A 17,051-nucleotide genomic window follows, 5' to 3' on the forward strand; every position below is an offset into this window, starting at 1 on the left:
CACAGCACTGGCAAGGAAGGCGAGTATGTGTTTTTATTACTTTATTTGGGGCACTGTAGCATTTTTATGAGCAATAGACTAGTACAGGACAATCCCTTTAAGGGTATATTCACTGAACATATTTGTCAGATGGGGGAACCTGATGAGTTTTTCAAGGGGTAGACCCTTCAGGAAACGCCAACGTTTTTGTTTCATGAAGGGGCTTTTTTTTAGCGTTTTTATGTAGTTTCTTGAGTGCTTTTTCAAAGTTTTTGAAGGTAAGCAATTTTTCCAGCATTTTTGGGGTGTCTTTTGCTCTGGCATCTTCTGGACATTTTATTTTTAACTCCGTTCAATAATGAAAGAAACACTAGCAGTTTTTGAAACAAAAAAGTTGTCAAAACATTTAAAAAGATGCCCGAGCATCTAGCGGATGCCTTTTGAGCCTTTACATTGACTTCTTTTATAAAATATAGAGCATCTCTGAGAAGAAAACGCCTGAAGATTGGACAGGTTACTTCTTTTAACTGCTTAGCTTCTTTGGAAACATCAAGCAGTTTAAAGATGCTCAAAAGACTGAACATAAGAATAGCAAGTAGTTTTTACATATTACTTCTGTTTATTCTTTTGAGCGCTCTTTTCAGGAGGTTTTCAGAGTGTAATCTGCCTAAAAAAGATGTCATCTGCACATACCCTTAGTCTGGTTAAGTCTAAGTTTGCACTGTCTGAAAGTTAGACGACATTAGTAAATCAGCCTCACTGTGTGTGAAACTACTCTTAGGGTTCGTGCAGACAACCATATTTTCGATCTGAGTGCGATCCGACAAAACATCAGAATGCACCTGGACCAATGTTATGCTATGGGGCCGTGCACATTTTTTACTAGTACAGAGCCAGTCCTGATTGTCACTCGAAAACTGTAGAAATTTTTCAAAATAAGTTTGAAAGGAGAAAAATGTTGTTAGTACTGATATTGTTTTTCACAGTTTTAGAACCTTTCATTATTTAGTTTTTCACTTGAGAGAAGAGTGTTAACCTGTAATAGACTTACCATTCTCTGTAACGTAGTGGTTATAGATTTGTAGTACAAAGAGGAGCTATTTTGTAAACTAGGGTTGTACTGAAGACCTTGTAATTCCAACGTATGTACCACAGTGAGGCTCTGTGTTGTTAAATACACTAGAGAAAAAAACATTTGGGTGAATCAATGGATTCATCTATTTGCGGACTAATCAAACACAGACAATTATATGAGTAGCTCATGCAACTTATAATACTTTATTTATAATCCGAGTTAAAGTCTAGTGTTTATATCTTAATATTATATGTATATACAGTATATATATATATATATATATATATATATATATATATATATATATATACACAGTTGAAACCAGAAGTTTACATACACTATATAAAGAGACACATATGCATGTTTTTCTCAATATCTGACATGAAATCAGAATAAACCTTTCTCGTTTTAGGTCAATTAGGATTACCATAATTTTTAATATTTGCCAAATGCCAGAATATTGAGAGAGAGAGAATGTTTTAAGGCATTTTTATTACTGCAAAGTCAAAAGTTTACATACACTAAGATTACTATGTTTTTAAACAATTCTGGACTGCCCATATGATGATGTCATGTGTTTGGAAGCTTCTGTTTTTTTGCAACATCTTAGTTAATTAGAAACACACCTGTGGATATATAATTTAATGCACACTTCTTCTTTGTGTAGCATCATGGGAAAGTCTACAGAAATCAGCCAAGATATCAGGAAGAGAATTGTGGACTTGCACAGGTCTGGCTCATCCTTGGGTACAATTTCAAGATACCTGAAGGTGCCTCCTTCATTTGTACAACCAATTATACGCAAGTACAAACAAGATGGGAATGTCCAGCCATCATACCGCTCAGGAAGGAGACAGGTTCTGTGTCCCAGAGATGAAGGTGCTTTGGTCCAACATGTGCATATCAACCCAAGGACAAAAGCAAAAGACCTTGTGAAGATGATGGCGGAAGCTGGTAAGATTGTGTCAATAATCACAGTGAAACAAGTACTGTATCAACATTGACTGAAAGGCCACTCTGCCAGGAAGAAGCCATTACTCCAAAAGAAACATAAAAAAAGCCAGATTAATGTTTGCAAATGCACACAGGCACAGAGACCTTCATTTTTGGAGACATGTCCTGTGGTCTGATAAAACTAAAATTGAACTTTTTGGGCATAATGACAATCATTACGATTGGAGGAAAGAGGGAGAAGCTTGGAAGCCTAAGAACACCATCCCAACTGTGAAACACGGGGGGTGGCAGCATCATGTTGTGGGATTGTTTTGCTGCAGGAGGGACTGGTGCACTTCACAAAGTAGATGGCATCATGAGAAAAGAAGATTATGTGGCAATACTGAAGCAACATCTCAAGACATCAGCCAGGAAGTTAAAGCTTGGGTGGAAATGGATATTCTAAATGGATAATGACCTGAAGCATATTGCCAAAATGGTAGCAAAGTGGCTTAAGGATAACAAAGTCAATGTTTTGGAGTGGCCATCACAAAGCCCTGATCTTAATCCTATTGAAAATTTATGGGCAAAGCTGAAAAGGCAGGTGCGATGAAGGTGACCAACAAACCTGGATCGGTTACACCAGTTTTGTCAGGAGGAATGGGCCCAAATTCCGACCAACTATTGTGAGAAGCTTGTGGAAGGATATCCCAATCGTTTGACCCAAGTCATTCAGTTTAAGGGCAATGGTACCAAATACTAATGAAATGTATGTAAACTTTTGACTTTGCAGTAAGTAATAAAAATGCCTTAAAACATTCGCTTTCTCTAATTATTCTGGCATTTGGCAAATATTAAAAATTATGGTAATCCTAATTGACCTAAAACAAGAAAGGTTTATTCTGATATCATGTCAGGTATGGAGAAAAACATGCATATGTGTCTTTTTATATAGTCAATGTAAACTTCAACTGTATGTGGGTTCTCTAGTGTAACAATTCTATTAAAATGGGCATGATGTACTGGACAGAATTCCTAGTTTTAATGGAAGCACTTCTAGGTACACTGTAAGTTATGACGTACTTGACATCCACCTGTAGCATGCAGTCACTACTTACATATAGAGGCTGTGTTAACTCAAGTAGATTAGTATTTTGCTTATTACACTCTCTGACAATTATTTCAAGAAACGTGGCAAGATGTGATTAATACAAGCTGTGACCATGGCTGCAGAGCAGAATAAAATGTTTTTTTTTCGTTCTTTTTAATTTTGCCTTTCTGTTGCGGAGATATTAGCAATCAAAGTATCTGGCACCTAATGAGTTAATTTCCATGAAATCCAAGTAGGCTTTATCAGAGAGTTTTCACTTTGGCGTGACCTTCCCCCTGTATGATATTGCCCAATCATAAGCACAGGTGAAAAAAACATGGTCCACGATAGCTAAAAACAGGCTACTCTTGTGTGAGATGTAATGACACCATGCTCTGCTCTCACTGCAGACTATGTACAAGTTGTAGCGTTGGCATCTCTGCCATTTGCCTCCCTCCCCTGGCAGAGACGCCGATCCCCTTACCGCCGCAGCCACGGTCCTGGATGCGCCTTTGCCTTGCTCCACGCCGCGCCTGCCCGGGGTGCGCGCACTGTGCGCAGATCTCTAGGCACTGTGCTTAGGGAGCGTGTGCTCCATGATTGTTATAGGGGCCGCGCGCGCCGTCCTAAGATATCCCTGGGCACTGGCCAGAGGACATCTCCTACTTAAGGCACCTCCCCCAAGATTGAGGTGCCTGTGCAATGTTGAAAGTTAGTGTTCTAACATGCTTGTCAGTCCTCAGGTCCCAGCTGTGCCCGACAGCCTGTCTATCAGCCGTACCAGCCTGTCTATCAGCCGTACCATCCAGTCTGTCTATCAGCCGTGCCCACCAACCTGTCGTCAGCTGTGTCCGCCAGCCTGTCTATCAAGCTGAGCCTGCCTACCTGCCTACCAACCATGCCCATCTACCTGCCTATCTGCCGTGCCAGTCAGCATCAGCTGTCAGTCCCGTGGGAGTCGCCTGCTCTCAAACGATGTTGGTCCCGGAGTAGCACCTGGTCCACCTTCCCAGTCCCTCCTTGGTCCATGGAGTCGACTAAGCCGCCGTATAGCCAAGGTCAGTCCAAGTAAGGTCCCTAGTTACGCCCCTCTGGCCCCTCCTTGTACCACAGCACAGTGGTTCCACCAACAATTTGCACAGGCCATGGAATCTGGTGGCTCCTTTCTGCGGACTGTAAACTCCCGCCTGGATGCGCTGTCTACCCCAGCTGTGTCTGCCCTCTCCGGCTGCCCCTCAACCCAGTGGCGATGTTGCACCCAGCTTGGGACCCCGACTATATGCTCCTCCACGCTTTGGCGGTGATACCGCTCTATGTCGGGGCTTCGTAAACCAGTGCATGCTGCACTTCGAGCTCCTGGCTCATCAGTTTGCTTCAGACTGGGCTAAAGTGGCCCTCATCATGTCTCATCCAGGAGAGGCGTTGGCGTGGCTCAATCCCCTATGGCAGAGGGGAAACCCTCTGGTGTCTAATCTCCAGTCCTACCTTGAGGCCTTCTGGAGAGTTTTCGATGAGCCCGGTCGCACTTCCTCAACAGCCTCCGCTCTTCTCCGTCTGCGCCAGGGAAACTCACAGTGGCCAAGTATGCTGTATGTCTCCGCACCCTCTCATCTGAACTCGCCTAGAATAATGAGGCTCTGGTTGCTACCTTTTGGGAGGGCCTTTCTGGGCGGATCAAAGACAAGTTGGGTGGTAGTGACATACCCACTTCTCTAGATGACCTAGTGTCTTTGGCTACGCAGATCGACATCAGGTTCCAGGAGCATTCTAAGGAGGTGGTTAGTGAGAGAAGACATTTATGCCTTGCACCCACCTTCCAAAATCCGGTCTCACAACAAGCCTCTTCCTCGGCATCCACCCCAGAATCTATGGAAGTGGACCAGGTGACGATGGTCAAGACTCACCAGGAGGTCCTCAGCGATCTGAGAGAAGATGCTTTTATTGTGGCAGTTCGGAGCATGTAATTCGCTCCTGTCCAGGGAGACCTGGAAACTCCAGAGCCTAGGATCGCTTGGACAGGTCGTCCTGGGCAAGAATTCTTCCTCTCCATCTCTGACTCTGTCAGTATCGATATCCTGCATCCATATCCATTTTTTCAGGACTGCTTATCTGGACTCCGGTGCTGCATCGTCCTGACTTTAACAAGCAGTTCTTCCTGGAGGTAGATGCTTCTTCCTCAGGTGCCGGAGCAGTCCTCACCCAGAAATCCTCGTCCGAGCGAATGGTGACCTGTGGTTTCTTTTCCAAGCTCTTCTCTCCCTCAGAGCGCAATTATTCCATTAGAGATCGGAAACTGCTTGCCATCAAACTGGTGCTGGAGGAATGGCGATTCTTACTAGAGGGGGCCTTGCTTCTGGTGGTCATCTACACGGACCATAAGAATCTTGCCTACTTGCAGTCCGCTCAGCGACTTAATCCTCGTTAAGGCCAGATGGTCTTTGTTCTTTCCCCGCTTCAATTTCACTCTCCACTTCTGGCCGGCGGATAAAAATATCAAGGCGGATGCACTCTCCAGATCATTTCTGTCGACTGATCAAGAGAAGGAGCCTCAACACATCATAGAGCCCTCCAGAATAATTACGGTTTCCCCATTTGATCGGTCTCGTCTTCCCTCTGGTAAGACTTTTGCGTTTTTTTCGGATAGGAAGAGGGTCCTTATTTGTCTAAACTGGCAGGCCATGCCGGACAGAAGAAAATGGTTCTGCTCATTTCCCGAAATTATTGGTGGCCGACCCTACGCAAGGATGTTCTGGATTTCGTCTCTGCCTGCTCTTCCTGTACCCAAAACAAGACTTGTAGGCAACTTCTGACTGGTCGACTACTTCCTTTACCTGTGCCTTCCACTCTGTGGCAGCTTATTGCAATGGATTTAATCACGGATCTTCCTATATCGGCTGTCATTTGGATGATAGCTGTCCGCTTCTCCAAAATGTCTCACTTCATTCCTCTGCCTGGTCTACCTTCTGCGCCAGTGCTGGCTAAAGAGTTCATTCTTCACATCTTACGTCTCCACGGCCTACCTCTTCATATTGTCTCGGATAGAAAGGTCCAGTTTACTTCACGCTTCTGGAGAGCCACGTGCAAGCTTCTGAATGTTGCATTAGATTTCTCATTAGCTTATCATCCTCAGTATAATGGCCAGGTTGAGCGATCAATCAGATCCTCACTAGCTTCTTCTGGCACTTCGTCAACGCCCACCATAGCAACTGGGTGGAACTCCTGCCTTGGGCCGAATTTTCCTACAATAATCATGTGAGCGAATCCTCAGCCAAATCTCCGTTTTTTGTGGTATACGGTCAGCATCTCCGTTTCCTGTTTCCACTTCTGTTGACAATCCTGCCGCAGAGTCTTTTGTTAAAAATTTTTCTGTGATCTGGGAGGACACGAAGTCTTCATTGCTACAGTCCTCTGAGCGGATGAAGAAACATGCAGACAAGAGACGTCTGTATCCGCCAGTATTCCATCCAGGGGACAAGGTCTGGTTATCATCCAAGTATGTTCGTCTCAAAATGACTTCATACAAGTTGGGTCAGCGGTACATCGGCCCTTTTCAGATTTTGAGACAAATTAATGCATTGGCGTACAAGCTTAAACTCCCTGCGTTGTTACGGATCCCCAATTCCTTTCATGTGTCTCTCCTCAAGCCTGTCGTCCTCAATCCTTTCTCTGATGATTCGGGTACCTCTCCAGCTCCACTCTGCGCTGAGGATGTTTTTGAGGTAGAAAACATTCTGGCTACCAGGAGGGTAAGAGGGAAAAGGTTTTTTCTTGTGGATTGGAAGGGGTTTGATCCTGAGGAGAGGTCGTGGGAGCCCAGGGAGAACATCCACGCTCCTCTTCTCCTAGAGAAATTCCTTTCAGGCTTGAAGAAGAGAGGGCGCAAAGGGAGGGGTACTGTAGCATCAGTGTCTCTGCCGTCTGCCTCCCTCCCCCGGCAGAGACGCCGATACCCTTACTGCCATGGCCCTGGTCCTGGGTGCGCCGCTCCCTCAGCCTCGCTCCACGCCGGGCCTGCCTGGGGTGCTCGCACTGCGCGCAGATCTCTGGGCACTGTGCTTATGTCGCGCGCGCTCCATGTTTCTTAAAGGGGCCACTCGCGCCGTCCTAGGATGTCTCCCGCCAATGGCCAGAGGACATCTCCTACTTAAGGCACCACCCTCAAGATGGAGGTGCCTGTGCAATGTTGAAAGTTAGTGCTCTAACACGCTTGTCAGCTCTCATGTACCAGCTGTGCCCGCCCGCCTGTATATCAGCCATGCCCACCAGCCTGTCTATTAGCCTTGCCAGCCTGTCTATCAGCTGTGCCCGCCTGCCTGTCCATCAGCTGTGTCCGCCAGCCTGTCTATCAAGCTGAGCCTGCCTACCAACCACGCCCGTCTATCTGCCTGTGCCAGTCAGCGTTAGCTGTCAGTCCCATGGGAATTGCCTGCTCTCACACGGTCGGTCCCGGAGTAGCACTTGGTCCACCTTCCCAGTCCCTCCTTGGTCCACGGAGTCGACTAAGCTGCCGTATAGCCAAGGTCGGTCTGAGTAAGGTCCCTAGTTACACCCCTCTGGTCCCTTCTTGTACCACGGCACAGTGGTTCCACCACCCGGCATCGTAACACAAGTTGCCAAGTTTCTGTGAGAACAACAGAAATAAGTGTGATTACTGACACTTTTGAACTTTGATCTCCGGACAGGACAGTACAGCAGATGTGACCATGCTATTAAAGAAGAGCTGCTAGAAAGGTTTGTAATGTGACACGGCTAAACTCAGTTAGGCTGCCCCTTATCTGAAAGGTGTTAGTCATCTTTGCTCTATTCCCCATACTTTCATACAATGCATGACGAAGAGATCAGGTCTGTCTGTCATTATATCTTGCTTATGTGGCTTTCCTATTGTCAGAAAGAAAGTTTGTTCCATTTAACAATGGCCTTGGTCAAGTCACAACTCTTTAAAGAGCACCTCTCTCGAAATGTTTCATGTTGAACTGGACACAGGATGTAATAGTGGCTGCCTAGCAGAATAAAACATGCTTTTTTATTTCTTTCTTTTCTTTCTTTAATATTGCATTAGGGGAGATGTATAGCATTGTTCATCCTGAGCTGTTTGATTCATGAACATAATGCCAGAAGTAAATAATACGGGCAACATGTATTGCCATGTAACATAGCAAATTTATATTCCATTCATGGTCTATGGAAACAATTATGAATTTCATTGTGTAGCGTATCATCAGCTTAACTGGTTGAGATCTACAGCATTGCTCAGGCTGTACCTCCTGGTTCATGAACTGAATGCCATAAGTATATTAAAGAATGACATGCATGTTTTGCTATGTATCAGTGCAAATTTTTTTATTTATTTCGTATATATATTACTATTTCATTACGATGTATACAGTAGCATTGTGCATCCTCAGTTTCCTAGTTCAAGTACAGTGTCATAGAGGAAAATGAAAATCCATAAGACCTCTCCAGAAGTGAGAAAGAGCTGACACTTCAAACTTCTCCTGAAGTAGACCTCACATTGAACATCTGGGGAATGGCTACAAAAACAAATTAAAACAACATTTGAAGCAGAGACCTCCTGCCGTGGACAGGTGATTAAAACATGATATCTGCTGGGGTAAAGACAGTAAGCTTTGAGATCTGTTTATGCAGGGGGGAGATGTGCAGAAGCTGCCTTTGTTTCAAGGTAGAAGCATCCTGGGTTCATAGGATTTTTTTTACAGTGTTCCAAACGTTGTGTCTCCATTATTCAGATATGAATATTGGGTTTTGTATCTATCCAATATTTATGGGATATAGATTTTCGGCATCGTAACAAAGGGACAGACATGACGCATTCACTCACATTGCCATGGGGCCACTAGAACCCCTCCAACTTAATAACAGCCGATAGATGATGCAAACCAAGCCATGTTTGATCTCTATGTACAGTTGAAACCAGAAGTTTACATACACTATATAAAAAGACACATATGCAAGCTTTTCCTCAATATCCGACATGAAATCAGAATAAACCTTTCCCGTTTTAAGTCAATTAGGATTACCATAATTTTTAATATTTGCCAAATTCCAGAATAATGAGAGAGAGAGAATGTTTTAAGGCATTTTTATTACTTACTGCAAAGTCAAAAGTTTACATACATTTCATTAGTATTTGGTACCATTGCCCTTAAACTCAATGACATGGGTCAAACATTTGGGATATCCTTTCACAAGCTTCTCACAATAGTTGGTCGGAATTTGGGCCCATTCCTCCTGACAAAACTGGTGTAACTGATCCAGGTTTGTGGGTCGCCTTGCTTGCACCTGCCTTTTCTGCTTTGCCCATAAATTTTCAATAGGATTGAGATCAGGGCTTTGTGATGGCCACTCTAAAACATTGACTTTGTTATCCTTAAGCCACTTTGTTACTATTTTGGCAATATGCTTCAGGTCATTTGGAAGACCCATTTCTGCCCAAGCTTAACTTCCTGGCTGATGTCTTGACATGTTGCTTCAGTATTGCCACATAATTTTCTTTTCTCATGATGCCATCTATTTTGTGAAGTGTACCAGTCCCTCCTGCAGCAAACCAACCCCACAACATGATGCTGCCACCCCTGTGTTTCACAGTTGGGATGGTGTTTTTAGGCTTCCTAGCTTCTCCCTCTTTCCTCCAAACGTAATGATGGTCATTATGCCCAAAAAGTTAAATTTTAGTTTCATCAGACCACAGGACATGTCTCCAAAAATTAAGGTCTTTGTGCCTGTGTGCATTTGAAAACATTAATCTGGCTCCTTGAAGCATGGAGGAGGAGATGTGATGGTGTGGGGGTGCTTTGCTGGTGACACTGTTGGGGATTTATTCAAAATTGAAGGCATACTGAACCAGCATGGCTACCACAGCATCTTGCAGCGGCATGCTATTCCATCCAGTTTGCGTTTAGTTGGACCATCATTTATTTTTCAACAGGACAATGACCCCAAACACACCTCCAGGCTGTGTAAGGGCTATTTGACCAAGAAGGAGAGTGATGGGGTGCTACGCCAGATGACCTGGCCTCCACAGTCACCAGACCTGAACCCAATCCAGATGGTTTGGGGTGAGCTGGACCGCAGAGTGAAGGCAAAAGGGCCAACAAGTGCTAAGCATCTCTGGGAACTCCTTCAAGATTGTTGGAAGACCATTTCCGGTGACTACCTCTTGAAGCTCATCAAGAGAATGCCAAGAGTGTGCAAAGCAGTCATCAAAGCAAAAGGTGGCTACTTTGAAGAACCTAGAATATAAGACATATTTTCAGTTGTTTCACACTTTTTTGTTAAGTATATAATTCCACATGTGTTAATTCATAGTTTTGATGCCTTCAGTGTGAATGTACAATTTCCATAGTCATGAAAATACAGAAAAATCTTAAAATGAGAAGGTGTGTCCAAACTTTTGGTCTGTACCGTATGTAGCGCCATTAATTCCACAGCGCTTTACAGACATTATCGGTACGGTCCCCATTGGAGCTCACAATAAGTCCCCTATCAGTATGTCTTTGGAGAGTGGGAGGAAACTGGAGTACCTGGAGGAAACCCACGCAAACACGGCAGAACATACAAACTCCTTGCAGATGTTGTCCTTGGTGATCTTTGAACCCAGGACCCCAGTGCTGCAAGGCTGCAGTGCTAACCACTGAGCCACCGTGCTGCCACGTATGTAAATTTCTGGTTTCTACTGTAACTCTAAAATCATGATAAGGAATATGACGTCAATAGCTACAGCTGGGAGCCTTCAGTGGAGAAGATATCCTGTAAGTTGGGGATTTCATAGAATTCTACTGTACCCAGCACATCCCACAATCCGCCCCCACATGAACTCATCAAGGGGAAGTGTGTGGGCATAACTTTGAGCTAATACAAAGCAGTATTTGGATCTAGGTCATTTGACAGTTCTTGGAAGCTGCAGGTTACTGTAGATTTTGTCCATTTTCATGGAGTCCCTCCCTCTGCTCTGAGCCATTTCTGACATCAGGTTTACTTATTCTCTTTTGTTATTCCTTTTTATTTTATGTAATTGTATGTATCATATTATTTTGTATCGTATTATCTTGCATATTTTTTTATAAACACAGCCTATCTTCCTGGATTAAATATATAAATTTAATAGCTTTGTTCCTCTTGCTCTGTAAACCGCACCTGAAACCTTACGCTACCTGTAACGGGTGTCCAATCTGCCTGTATAAACAATTGATGGTGGCAGCTAGTCGTTCTTTTGTTATTGCGGAGCTGGATGGAGAGTATATACATATATTTCATGCATTGGAATTGGAGGTGTATATACCATATGCTCACAATTAGTTCCCCAATAACCAGCCCAGTAGTGGAAGCAGCTGTGGTCTCGTCCATCACTCGCCAGCCAATTGCATAACAGTCCTGACGATTGGAGGCAGTAGAGTTCCGTTCCCGTGACATACTGGTGGCAGGGGTGGGATCTGTGTGATCTCTCCAGTGTCATCTGTGATAAAGTGGTAGCAGTGGTGGGTTCCACTCGACCCTCCGGCTGTTAGCCATGATATACAGAATACCAGACATACAATAAACTAACATATGTATTGCTATGAAATCAGGATAAATATATATTCCTTTCATGGCATATGGGTACAATTATGAATTTTATTGTGCAGTGTATCATCAGCTTATCTGGGTGGGTTCTATGGCATCGTTCACGCTGAGCTTACAAGTTGAGCTCTCATCTCTAGTCAGCAAGTGTGGGGTAGGGGCAGTACAACAAAGCAATGTAGCAGGGCTGACAATGTGATGAGAAGACAATAGCTGATAGAAGGGTTTACAAGTCAGGGTTGGATTATAAAAAAATATCCCAATCTCTGATGATCCCCTGGACCACCATCAAATCCATTATCATCAAATGGAAAAAGCATGGTACCACAACAAACCTGCCTACAGAGGGCCGCACACCAAATCTGTCAGCCTAGTCAAGGAAGGCATTAATCAGAGAGGCAGTACAGAGACCAAAGATAACCTTGAAGGAGTTGCGGAGATCCTAAGCAGAGACTGGAATATCTGCCCATACAGCCACATAAAGCCATACACTCCATAGACGAGGCCATGGAAGAGTGGGCAGAAAAAAGCCTTTACTTACATACAAAAATGTTAAGGTTCGTTTTGAGTTTGCCAACATACAGGTGGGAGACTCCCCAAATGTATGTGACGCGCCCCCTGGGCCGTGGGAGTACTCGGCAGCCAGGCCTCTGCCTATGCCCGTGGGGGATATCACGGTGGCTGGCCCGGTCCGTGACCCAGGGCGGTCAGTAAAAAGGGGAATTTATAGGGGATTTGGAAAGTTCGTGACAACACCTGTGGAATGCGACAAAAGGGGTGCCGCCGCTGCGAAGCAGTCCTCCGGAGCAGGTGTTACGGCAGCAGGGATGGTGTGGCTCTCCACAGGTAGAGCTAGCTCCAGGGCAGCGTGGGGTGTAATGGAGGATGCTGGGGAGAGACGGCAGGACGGTCCCGGAGGAAAGACGGACACTTACACGGGGGTAAGCTTCAGTACCTTTACTGGTGATGGTGCAGGCACGGTCCAGGGTACTCCGGGCGAAGGGTGCACTTTTGGACTCTCCCCAGTGAGCGGGTATAGGGCCTCCTGATCCGTGGCTTTTCTCGTTAAGCTTCTGGCCTGCCTGGAACTAGGCCTAGCTTGGTTATTGTCTCTCTCTCCCTTGCACCTGCTGACCTGGTGGTAGGGCCTTCTCTTTGGAGATCACACTCCCTGGACGCTGGGGCCTCCGTGACTCCTAGCCCTGGTACTGTAGTCAGCGTTTGGCAAACCTGGGACCTGTAGTCCTCCAGGGGTTCCGGTAGTCCCTCCTACTGGGTGTAAAGAGTCCCTGTAGGCGCGGACCCGGTGTCCGGTATATATCTCGGGGTGAGCCTGGTATGCTCCTCTGCCCCCCTTGCTATTTCTTCCTTCTCATCTCGCTTTCGGCCCACTCAAGGCCCTCACTAGGCTTCCACACGTGCTGTAGGCCTTGGCTCGCCTAAGCACAGCAGCCAGCGTGCTGCCTCTTCGCTGGTCTCTGAGCGTCAGCACGCTCTCAGCTCACTCTGAGCTCTGTCCCTCTCTGTGTCTGAGCAGGAACTGAACTAACTACTTAACTGAGTTGCCTGGCTCCACCCTCCCTATATAAATCCCTAACGGGCTCCCTCTGCTGGTCTGAGGTGGTAGGGTGGAGGTGTGTGAATGTGTGAGGGCCTCTTGTGGAGAAGTCCATCCATGCACCATTCTGGGTTCTGTGGCACCAATGCGCAGCAGGACGCCACATTCCCCCCTAGTAAAACTCAGTACTCCTGGACTGAAGCATTTTTCAAAAACAGGTTTAACAATAACATATCTTCCCTTTATGGGAGGCACTTTTCTTGAACGTTACAGGTAACAAAAACGTAATAAATAATAAATATATGTACAATAGTTAGAGTTTTTGAGCAATTGTCAGCGAGTCCCCTAACAGGGTGTCCATTTCACTCCAAAGTACAAGGTAGCTTGAGGGACCTGTCCGTAAACCCTCCACGTAGGCCCTGGGCGAGGCTGCAGGGCGTAGGTGATCCGATGTTGAACCACAAGTCTTGCCACGCCAGACAGGTTTTTCTTCAGTGGTTACCTAAAAGGGGCACTCCAGGGAGTGCAATATGTACAAGTAAACAGTTTTTGGGCTGCACACAGTCCACAGCCACAGCGTCTTTTTATATATACCCTTACGGGTAACTAAATGCAACTAGAAAAGTGTCTATGTCACCTAAATTGTCCATTGTAAGGCAAAAATAAGTCAATAAATACATACATGAAAATTACACAAGAATAACATACCCCAAGGGGCAACTATTTATACTGTCAGAGTTTCTCTTCCTACTCTCTGTATCTGACAGGGGTCTGACCTTGCGTGCTACGTGTTGACCTACGTAGTACTGGGATGTGTGTGGTACTGGTGTTTGTACTACCTCTCATTCTGTCAGTTCTAGGTGTGGAGGGACTGCAAGGCTGCCTTAACCTCCCTACGGGACTGACAAGTGTACCATGGGCTTGGCCTTCTTGCTCTGCTCCAACCGGGGATCCTTCTTCTGGGGATTCTTCCTGAGCAGGCTCTTCTGGGGCACTTACAGGTCTTACTTGCAGTGGAGAGTCTTCTGGCTGTTGGTAGAAGTGCATCACAGGTATTATTACAGCTCCACCTAGTTGAGGCCAATCTGCTGGGAACTCACCTAAGTCAGTATGGAGTACTTCTTCTTTAGGCTCCTCCGGTACGGTGAGAGGCACTTCCTCTTGGGGCTTCAACAGACTTAGGCACAACTTCAGATGGTCTCTCGATACCGTTACAGTTGTTATTCCTCCATCTTTGCTAATTAGACAGGTTTTCCTATTGTTGAATCTGGAATTCAACACAGTGTAAGGTTCTCTTTCCCACTGGTCGTCAAGTTTGTGGTTTCTCCTTTTTCGTTTTAGCACAACTTCTCTAGGTGTTAAGGGTTCTGCTGGTGCACTCTTGTTGTACTGTGCTTCCTGTTTGTCTCTTACCCTATTCAGACTGTCTTTGACACAGGCCTGTACTCTCCTGTACTGCTTCTGTCGCGTTGTGTCCCAGTCTTCAGTGGACATATCTGCTTCTGGTTCTACTACTCCAAGCTCCAGGTCCGGGTCTTGCTCTCATGAGGTACGCTGGAGTACAATTGGTGGAACTCACAGGTATGTGATTGTACAGATCTACCAGGTCAGGTAGTTTGTCTGGCCACTGATTTCTCTCCTCTAGCGGTAAGGTCTTCAACAGGTTGATGACTATGTTATTCATCTTTTCACATAACCCATTGCTTTGGGGGTGGTACGGTGTAGTCCGGATCTTCTTACACCCGTACAGGTGGCAGAACTCCATGAACAATTCGGCTTCAAAGGCAGGGCCTTGATCCGTCAGCACCTGCTCCGGGTATCCATGGGGCCTGCAGAAGTACGCTTGAAACGTCTTTGCCGCAGTCTCTGCTGTCAGATCCTTGACAGGGGCGACCACCAGGAACTGGGAGTAGTGATCCACCATGGTCAAGGCATAGCAGTATCCTGACCTGCTGGGTGACAGCTTGACGTGATCCAAGGCAACGATCTCCAAAGGTCGAGTTGTCTTGATGGGCTGCAGGGGTGCCTTCTGGCTGCTATAGTCTTTTCTTCTGAGGCTACAGGGTCCACAATCCCGGCATCACCTCTCTATGGAACTCCGCATTCCAACCCAATAAAACCGATTCTTCAGGAGGGTTTCCAGCTTCTTCCAGCCAAAGTGCCCTGCTTGATCGTGGTAGGCCTCCAACACCATCTGGATGTCTGTCCTGGGCACTACGATCTGCCATACCATCTCATGGGTCCTAGGGTTGACATACCTTCGGCACAGCTTCTCTCTATAGATGAACAGCCGGCTTCTCTCATTCCATAGTTGCATGGCTTGTGGAGACGCGTCCTTCTCCAAGGAGGAACCTTCCTGGGTTATCAGTTCTTTGATACGGCTGACAACCGGGTCACTGTCCTTGGTCTCCTTCCAACTGTGGTGAGGCAAAGGGTTTAGTGTCTTACCACGATACCTCCTGGAGGTGCGCTGCTCATGGACCATCCCATTTCTGTGGAAGGCAGGTAGCTCAATCTCCTCCAGGTCATCCACTTCTTCTTCAGCATCCGACTGGTGCGGCATTCTGGATAGGGCATCGGCGTTGGCGTTCTTGTGGCCTGCCCGGTACTTGATGTTGAACTGATAGTTTGACAGCCGGGCCATCCAACGCTGTTCCATGGCTCCAAACTTAGCTGTCTCTAGATGAGTCAAGGGGTTGTTATCAGTGTAAGCCGTCAATTTACTGGAGGCCAAGTAGTGCTTGAATCGTTCAGTGATGGCCCAGATTAAGGCCAAGAACTCCAACTTAAAGGAGCTATAGTTTTCCGGATTTCTCTCGGTCGGACGAAGCTTCCTGCTAGCATAGGCGATCACCTTCTCCTTGCCATACTGCTTCTGACTCAACACAGCTCCTAGTCCCTCGTTGCTGGCATCAGTGTACAGCAGGAACGGTTGGCTGTAGTCAGGGTAGGCCAGGATTTCTTCGCCGGTCAGGATCTCTTTGATCACTGCAAAGGACTCAGCCTGCTCTTTACCCCACTGGAAGGGGGGGGGTTCTTGCCTCTGTGGGACTGTCCTACCAGGAGATCTTGCAAAGGTGCTGCCTTCTTGGTGTAGTCCTTTACAAACCTCCGGTAATACCCGACCAGTCCCAGGAACTGACGTACCTCCTTGAGATTCTTCGGTTACGGCCATTTCTGGATGGCAGTGACCTTCTCCGGGTCTGGTGCTACTCCTTCTGGACTGACGATGTGCCCCAGGTACTGAACCTTCTTTTTGAGCAGGTGGCACTTGGAAGGCTTCAATTTCATCCCATACCGGGACAACGACTCAAATACCTCCGCCAGGTGCTTCAAATGGTCCTCATACGTCTTGGAGTACACTATCACGTCATGCAGGTATAGCAGCACGGTCTCGAAGTTACGGTTTCCCAACCAGCACCCCATCAATCTCTGGAACGTTCCCGGGGCGTTGCAGAGTCCGAACGGCATACTGTTGAACTCGCAGAGTCCCATCGGGGTAGTGAAGGCCGTCTTCTCTCGGTCCTCCTCAGCAACTGCTACTTGCCAGTACCCACTAGTGAGGTCAAGGGTAGAGAAGTAATTTGCAGACTTTAGTGCAGCCAGGGATTCCTCTATACGGGGCAAAGGGTATGCATCCTTGTGTGTTATGCGATTTACCTGTCTGTAATCTACACACATCCTCATGCTTCCATCCTTTTTCCTGACTAGGACCATGGGAGTTGCCCAGGGGCTACAGCTATCTCTTATTACCCCTGCCTTCCTCATGTCATACAACATTTCTTTCGCTTTCTGGTAGTGTGCTGGTGGTATGGGCCTGTAAAGTTCTCTGATGGGTG

General features: G+C 46.3%; 1 protein-coding gene across 1 annotated transcript in view; it reads right to left on the minus strand.

Moving 5' to 3' along the window:
- TMPRSS9 (transmembrane serine protease 9) overlaps positions 1 to 17,051 on the minus strand; it is a 134,868-nt gene that overhangs the window by 97,985 nt on the left and 19,832 nt on the right. Inside the window, exon 2 of the mRNA XM_073636898.1 lies at positions 1,031 to 1,158. Coding sequence (XP_073492999.1) covers positions 1,031 to 1,158 — 128 coding nt within the window. The remainder of the gene's footprint in view (positions 1 to 1,030; positions 1,159 to 17,051) is intronic.

The sequence above is a fragment of the Phyllobates terribilis genome, unplaced genomic scaffold (genome assembly GCF_046119375.1).
Source record: "Phyllobates terribilis strain yellow unplaced genomic scaffold, ASM4611937v1 Scaffold_1__5_contigs__length_1240528914, whole genome shotgun sequence".
Lineage (NCBI taxonomy): Eukaryota > Metazoa > Chordata > Amphibia > Anura > Dendrobatidae > Phyllobates > Phyllobates terribilis.